The sequence below is a fragment of the Triticum aestivum genome, chromosome 4A (genome assembly GCF_018294505.1).
Source record: "Triticum aestivum cultivar Chinese Spring chromosome 4A, IWGSC CS RefSeq v2.1, whole genome shotgun sequence".
Taxonomy (NCBI): Eukaryota; Viridiplantae; Streptophyta; class Magnoliopsida; order Poales; family Poaceae; genus Triticum; species Triticum aestivum.
The window spans coordinates 45,351,174-45,359,108 of NC_057803.1; the positions used below are offsets into that span (position 1 = coordinate 45,351,174).

At 46.0% G+C, this 7,935-nt stretch overlaps 1 protein-coding gene across 1 annotated transcript; it reads left to right on the forward strand.

Moving 5' to 3' along the window:
• The first annotated feature begins 4,585 nt into the window (after nt 1-4,585).
• On the forward strand, nt 4,586-7,597 carry LOC123085043 (pentatricopeptide repeat-containing protein At3g29290). Its single transcript, XM_044506607.1, has 2 exons — nt 4,586-6,504; nt 7,238-7,597. The coding sequence occupies exons 1-2, from the start codon at nt 4,927-4,929 to the stop codon at nt 7,403-7,405; spliced, it is 1,746 nt and encodes a 581-aa protein (XP_044362542.1). The 5' UTR covers nt 4,586-4,926; the 3' UTR covers nt 7,406-7,597.
• The last annotated feature ends 338 nt before the right edge of the window (nt 7,598-7,935 follow it).

Sequence of the window (7,935 nt, forward strand, 5' to 3'; positions counted from 1 at the left end):
TTCTGTCCGAAGAAGGGGCTCCGATTTCCAACTTCCAAGATTTTGTTCTTGAAAAAGAGCTACCAGGTTACAAAATGCAGAGCAAACTCTCGTCACCTTTGCACCAGACGATGCACGCACACGACCAGTAGACCAAAAGAAAAGCGACAAGTCACGACAGTTGATGTACCCTTGTAAGTTCTTCATATTTTTACTTTTTAAGTAGGAGATGAAATTAGATTAAGATACACTGCCAATTGTCATCAACAATCTCTAAACTTTGTATAACCGTAGTAAAATATCACACGACAATTCATAGTATAGTCGGAAAACGAGCTCTTTGCAACTCGTCCCAGCAGATTACCTATCTAAACTTATCCGACAAGCAAGTTCGAAGTCTTTGGATTAGGGATGCAGGAGCGGAGCAGCTCTGCTCTGTGCGCTGAGGCCAATGATACCACCTCTCTAGGATCCAAAGGAGTGTCTAGAGGGGGGAGGGGGGGGGGGGGGGGGGGGTGAATAGACAACTAGCGCGAGCTAGTGACCAATTTTAACATGTTTGGCATTTAGGTAGATTTTGGCAAAGGCTAGGGTAGTACAAGCACACCTTACACATGCATTTCTAGAGTATAGACAGTGGAATGTAAAAAATATGCAAGTGCAAGAATGTAAGGAGTAGAGTTTAGGAGATTCGAAACGCAGTGGTGACACGAAAGGTTTTTGACCTGTGGTTCCAATAGATGGTGATATTGTACGTCCACGTTGATGGAAGACTTCGATCTCAAAAGATCACGGTTGTGAGATTCCATGGAGGAATCGAGTCCACGACATTTAATGCCCTTGTAAGTCATTGTGATATTTTTATTTTGCAAGTAGGAGATGAAATTAGCTCATGATACACACTGACAATTGTCATCAGCAATTTCTAAACTTTGTACACCATAGTAACATATCATCAAATACCCCCCCCCCCCTCCGCATAGCAGAGTTCGAATGCGCGACACTTCATACTATAGTCGGGAAGCGAGCTCTTTGCAACTCGTCCGAGCAGATTACCTATCTAAACTTACCGGAGAAGCAAGTTCAAAGTCCTTGGATTAGGGATGCAGGAGCGGAGCAGCTCTGTACGCTGAGGCCAAATCCAAAGATATTGATGCCATGCATGCTACCACCCCTCACCTAGGGTGGAAGTGGAAAGGTGACAACCCCAATGCCCATGAGGAGAAAGAATAGAGAATTTAGCAACTTTTAATTTTGTGGTGGGTCCCATCTAATTTTGACGTTTTTGACTACGTAAAAAATTTAGCAATATATTCTTTTTGCATAAAATTTCCTATCTATTCATCTTCAATCATGACAGTACAAAGAACACTAGAGGTAATAAAAATTTCAACCAGGTCCGTGGACCACTAGCGACGACTACAATCACTGGAGCGAGCAGAAGAGCGCCGCCATCATGGCCCCTTCCTCGTTGGAGCCGGGCAAAACTCGTTATAGTAGACAGTAAGTTTTAGCAATATCACACTAGCCTACATATTCTCGTCCAAGATTTCAAGGGTAGTTCAAAATCAGCAGGAGTGACTTGGCGTGACGCTAGGCTTCAGGCACTATATAACTTCTTCAAACCACCTTAAGCCAAAGTAAAGGGTCGACGCCCTAGAGCTGTAATCATCGCCGTTGAACCCTTGAATAAATCTGAAGCATTTGACACCAAATCTCGCCATCACACACGTGTGACGAGAAACCCTAACCTCATCACCTCAAGGAGACAATAGGTGTTATGCTATGATCCAAATTCAAGTGTAAAGATAAAGGCTAACTACTGACCAGCAGCGAGGCCCGTCGCCAGTAGGCTTGGGTCTACATATCAGTATTGACTTAGGTCACCTATGTTAAATATATCCTTTGTAAACCGCCGCAGGGGATGAGTTGATCAGTTGTAAATTCACCGACGTTTGTAACCTCCCCCGATATAGTGAAGTTTTGCTGGTTGGCGCCCGTGGTTTTTTCCTCTTCGTGTTGGAGGAGTTTTCCACGTTAAATCTTGTGTCTCCTGCTTGTTTTCATTCTTCGTTGTGTTGTTTTTCCCATTGTATCCCTAACAATAGGAATCTGCATCGGAGCTTAGTGGACTACATTCACGAGACGAACTTGAGGAGGACCGGAGTTTGGAAGACAAACTCAAAGAAGAAGCGCTAAAAAACCCTAACCCAAACTACTAGAGAAGCGGAGGCATCGAGATTCCCCTCCCAGCGATGGGACATCAAAGCGTCAAGCAAAGTGGAGGCGAATCCACAGACTTTTCGATGAAGCTTGGAAGGGAGAGTTTCTCTAGCCGTCGAGGGAAAGGTTTGGATACTATATACTATCCAAGGACTTTGAAGTTGTTTGTTGGAGAAGTTCAGATAGGTGGCGTGCTTCAGTGCTTGGACAAGTTGTATAGTTTTTCTTTCATCAAGTATGGTACAAATTGCTATGCATTCAAAGTTTACTAGACGAGGGACATTTATTGGATGATATTTTGTCATGGCTGTACAAGTTTCAAAGTTTGGAATCTTACAATATATATGGAGATATTGAGAGGCTCTTAAACCTATAGGAATAAGCGAAGATGCACAAAGGTTTCAGAGTGATGGGATGTCACCATTGAAGACAAAGCCGGTGTTTTCATAACCACAACTACCAGATAAGGCGGGACGTCGCCGCGATGCAAAGAGGAGCTTTATATTTTCTCAACCCACGCTTGGCTTTGACATACCTTTCGATAGCTCCCACTCGACCTTATCCCATCAATAGTCTTCCTCGGTCGTGGTGAACAACATGGCAACCTCTCGTCATCCTTTTCCTACCTAAGTTGTAGCCATCGTTGGTCCTATCTCCGTCCATGGTCATCCCACTTTCGGTGGCCGACAAGTCATCACTTCAATGAGTCTAACCACTCTGAAGATGACATCTACCTTGACCGGCGACTCCGGCTCGCAAACAAATAACATCAGTAATTGCCTCCCTCAGCTTCCGTGCCATTGCCGCTACCACATTGTCCACCTCGTTTCCCTATCCATTCGGGGCAAGCTTCGGTTCGAATTTAATATAATTACAATTGCATGTACTATGGCAGATTCCAAATATCTCAATGTATTTGTTCTAGAGAAATAGTAGATATAAGGGTTAATTTGATAAATGCCACTCCAATTATGACGATTCTGAGAAATGCCACCGCAATTTCCAAACTTTGAAAAATGCCATTTCATGCCACTTCCAGTGGCATTTTTCGAAGTCTGCAGTGGTGTTCTTCAAAGATTGCAAAATTTGTAGTGGCATTTTTCAAAGTTTGGAAATTGCAATGGCATTTTTATGAATCGCCATAATTGGAGTGGCATTTATCTAATTAACCCTAGATATAAAGCCTTCTTACGCTGCGTTTGGATGTCTGTATTGGAAGCCTTCGTATTGAATTGGTTTCAATACCAATTCAACAAGGAAATTGTAATGGACATGAATACAAATTCGCTTGTTTGGATGCTCATTGAATTGGCTCATGGAATCTTGGTGAGGTTTCAATACCAAATCCTGTTTGGATGGCAAACTATGGAATTACATAGTGCTTTGTTCTTTTTGCATCAAATCAATGTTTGTACAATGTGTGACTATTGAATGAATCGTCCATCTGTACGCGAGCATTTTATCGTCTCTCCACCTGAACTAACCATGACCTCTCGAGTGAGCAATTACAGGAAGTAACTTGTACAGAACTATGTAGAACAGAGTACAAAACAAAAGTTGCAGATTTCACCAAAGAAGAACACTTGTACAAAACAGATTTCAAAAAGGAGTGGGGAAATATGATAAACTCGGGTGCTGACAAACTACTTGAACTGTCTGGGAAAGAAAGAGGGAGAAGTGGAGTGGAAGGGGAAGAAGGAGAGGGCATAGGAAGGGATCTGGCGGCAAAGGAGATGGCAACGAGCATAGGAGATGGGAACTGAAGGCTGAGGAGGAGAGGGCCTGGTGGCATGGGAGGGACGCCGGAGCAGGGGTAGAGGAGGAGGAGCGGCGGCAGAAGACTAGGACTAGATCGTGGCGTCCATGGAGGAGCTGGGGCGACAGAGGAGATGGGACAACCAAAGGGATGAAGAGAACGAGCTGCGGCAACGGGGATGCATGTGCCGGAGTAGTAGTAGTAGTAGGAGGAGGAGGAGGGCCGACGAGGAGAGGTCCCAAGGCACCGTCGCCGGCTGGCTTGGCGCCTCCTCTTTTCCAGGTCAAGCGGCGGAGTGGGGGAAAAGAAGGAGCGAAGCGTTACCTTTTGCGGAAGGGGAGATTTTCAGCCAAATCAAAGCCGAAGGGCTCGGAAACTCCGTGCGTGTAAACGATTTCGTCCCTGTATTTATGTGATTTCCGACGACTGTTTCAGTGCGCATGCCATGCAACCGAATTGGAATTTAGGGGATACCAAATCCAATTCAGAACCTCGTTTGAAATGGAACCAAACGCAGTGTTAGAGAACTTCAAATTCTACTCCTATGTTTGAAATGGAATCAAAAGAAACCCGAGGTAAAAGGAAGATATATGTTCGGGGGGGCCCACTGTAAAGCGAGATAGAGAAACGGAAAAGGGGATAAGGCACACTCCCCCTTCTCCGCCTCCTCACCGGAGGCGCCTCGCGCGCGAGCTTCTCTGTTGGGACGGCGAGGCCTCGGCTTCGATTGATTCCCCTCCATTCCCGCAGCTTCATCTCCACCCATCACCCCAGCTACGCGCATCGACGTCAACCTTTTCTCTGAGCCCTAGCGCGGATTCATTCTCGGCGCGGCGGCGCTGCGAGCCCTTCCGGCCGGAGGTTCGCCAGCGCGGTGGGCGCGGCTGCCGGGTCTGCCCAAGGTGCTCCGTCCACTGCTCGACTCTGGTGATTGGAAGCCCTGTATCCCATTTGCATTTGGCGCGGGTATGGCTGCGGTTTGGAGCGGCTGCAGCACAAGCTGCGGTTCCTTCAGCCAGGAGCTGCCTCGCCGTAGCGTGAAGGGCGGCCAGGGCACGAGAGTCCGTCCAGCGACCGGCGGCCGGAGCAGAGGTGACGCCCGTCCGGTAAGCGGCGGCACGGTGACGGCGAGAGGGGCGTGTGTTTGCAGAGCGGCCCCGTGCGTCCTCGAATCTGATGTCACCGGCAAGGAAGAGGCCGGCCTGGGGATCCGGGGCGTGGAGGACGAGCGACCTGGTGCTGCTGGTTTCGATTACCACCAGAGGCACGGGCTCCGGCGGCGTCCGGCGAGGCCGGCTGCCGTGGAGAAGGACCCTGTGGGCGCGAGAAGCGTGCCATCAGCGTCAGCTTCAGAGCCGGCGGATAAATTCGAGCATGAGGGATCAAGGCTGCACTTCCTAGAAGAGAGGAACGAGGAACTGCTGTCCAGAAGGCTGATGAAGCTGAGCCAATCCAACAAGGTCAGGAGTGCCATAGAGCTGTTTGATTCAATGCTTGCGTCAGGCCTTCAGCCCAACGCGCACGCCTGTAACTCCCTTTTGGCCAGTTTTGTCCGCAGAGGTTCCTCCGTGGACGCGATGAAGATGTATGAGTTCATGAAGGGGAAAGGGTTGGCAACTGGCCATACATACACCTTGATACTCAAGGCTGTTGCCAGGACCGAGGGCTATATCTCTGCCTTGCAAATGTTCAGTGAGATTGAAGAGTGCAATGAATCGAGGGAAACCCTTGATGTGATTGTTTACAACACTATGATATCTGCATGCGGAAGAGCGAAAGACTGGAGGCAAGTGGAGAAACTGTGGGGAAGGCTAGCGGAGAACTCTTTGAGTGGAACCTTGATGACTTACGATCTGTTGGTTAGCACATTTGTGCAATGTGGACAGTCTGAGTTAGCAATTGCTGCTTATGAGGAAATGCTCCGCGGGGGGCTTGATCCAAGTGAAGACATAATGAAGGCCATCATTGCCTCGTGCACCAAAGAAGGGAGGTGGGAGTTTGCGCTGGCCACATTTAGGAGAATGTTGAGTGCTGGCATGAAGCCCAATATCATTGTGTTTAATTCGGTTATCAACTCACTTGGGAAGGCTGGTGAAGACGAGCTCGCCTTTAGGATGTACCATCTTCTAACATCTTCAGGACTTGAGCCTGATCAATATACATGGAGCGCATTGCTGTCAGCACTGTATAGGTCTGGTCGATGCTGGGACGCCCTAGAGCTTTTCCAAGGAATTAAATCCAAGAATCCGTCTGTCTTAAACAGTCATCTCTACAACATAGCTTTGATGTCTTGTGAAAGACTTGGTCAGTGGGAGCATGCTTTGCAATTGCTGTGGATGATGGAAAAAAGCGGACTGCAAATTTCAGCGGTCTCTTACAATCACGTGATACGTGCTTGTGAGGTTGCTTGTGAGCCAAAAGTCGCTCTGAAAGTGTACCGGCGTATGACTCATGAGAGGTGCTCACCGGACACATTCACGCATTTATCTGTTATAAGAGCTTGCATTTGGGGATCTCTTTGGGACGAAGTAGAGGATATACTGGAGGTACTATTTTGTTCTTTGTTGTTTTATTTCTGTTGAGCTAGCTGGTAATGATTTTGAATTTTCCATAGCATTACTATGGACTACTCTAGTGTTCTAGTATCTAAACATTTGGTGCTTCGATTCTCAATTCTTCAAAGCTACATTACCATTATGGAAAAGTTGCAATCTCCAGGGTCAATTGACTAAGAAAATCAACACTGTTAAGCTGAGATATAAGTCTGTTGTCTGCTGTAGTAAGGTTCTTCCATACTGAGAGTGAGCAGCAAGTTTCAGGAGTATGGGTTATATCAAATGAAAATCTTAAGTAGCTTCTTGCCTAGGCTTTGATTTTCTTAGTCTTCATTCGCAATATGAAAGGAAGTCCTCTCGCACATAACTGTGTGAGTGCTTATATTTCTGAATTTGTTGTTCCAAGTGGGCTTCTGTTCTTTGCACAAATGAAATTCACTTCGGCACACATGGCTTTATTTTCTACTTGACTTTTTGGCATTCACATTTGCTAGCCTAAAAGAACTGATAGATTGCATGGTCGTAAGCTACAATTGAATTAAACCTTTAATGAAGTTTAGACTCGACATTTTGGCTATGCATACTGGATATCAGTAGTAACTGTCATATATGTAACCATTTAAGCTAACTGTTTGAGATTTGGCGCTCATGTTTTTGATTTTGTCAAACTTGGTTCTTTAGAATCACCATTCATTTCCATACTGAAAGTTTCTGAACATTGCAGGAGGTCGCTCCAGATTCTTCGATCTACAACACGGTCATACACGGGCTTTGTTTGCGTGGCAAGATCAGATTAGCCAGGAGGGTGTACACAAAAATGCGGAGCATTGGGCTAACACCAGATGGCAAGACAAGGTCGTTCATGCTGCAACACATCGCGTCAGCAGAGTAGCCCTAGCACTAGCTTGTTGCTGTACATATCTGAACGTGCAATGCAATCACAGATGTAACCTACCTACTGTCACTACACTTAAACAAGCATTTTCTTAATGTGTTTGAGTAAAGAATGCTGGCACATTTTATGTTCACTGTAATGTGACCAATATGGTCAAACAAATGCGAGGAATATGCTGTTTGATATCAACAGCCAATGGGTCGGTAGAATTCTGTTATAGTGCTCTATGCTTCTGTCTTGACTATCCCAATGATCAGTCGAACGAAGCAGTGAACCCAATGAGTGCTCTGTAGTCGGAAAATGTACTGTCCACCTAACTGGTTTTTTTTTTTGAACAAAAAGTGGTTGCTTTTGTTCGCTTTCATATTTTGGGAAACTACGAATTTCTTTTACATGTACATCGGTGTACGAAGTGTGTGTCTGTAATTTTTGTTCTAACCTTATATAGATTACTATGATGTGCAGAAAAAAGAAGGAAAAATTAGGTTTGTGCCACTATCCATCTCCTGTTCAAATTATGGATGTAC

What these genes read in the sequence shown, in the direction of transcription:
- LOC123085043 (XM_044506607.1), top strand. Translation starts at nt 4,927, where the DNA reads ATGGCTGCGGTTTGGAGCGGCTGCAGCACAAGCTGCGGTTCCTTCAGC. An exon ending in AAGTAGAGGATATACTGGAG is followed by an intron (nt 6,505 to 7,237) that starts GTACTATTTTGT and finishes TGAACATTGCAG; the next exon opens with GAGGTCGCTCCAGATTCTTC.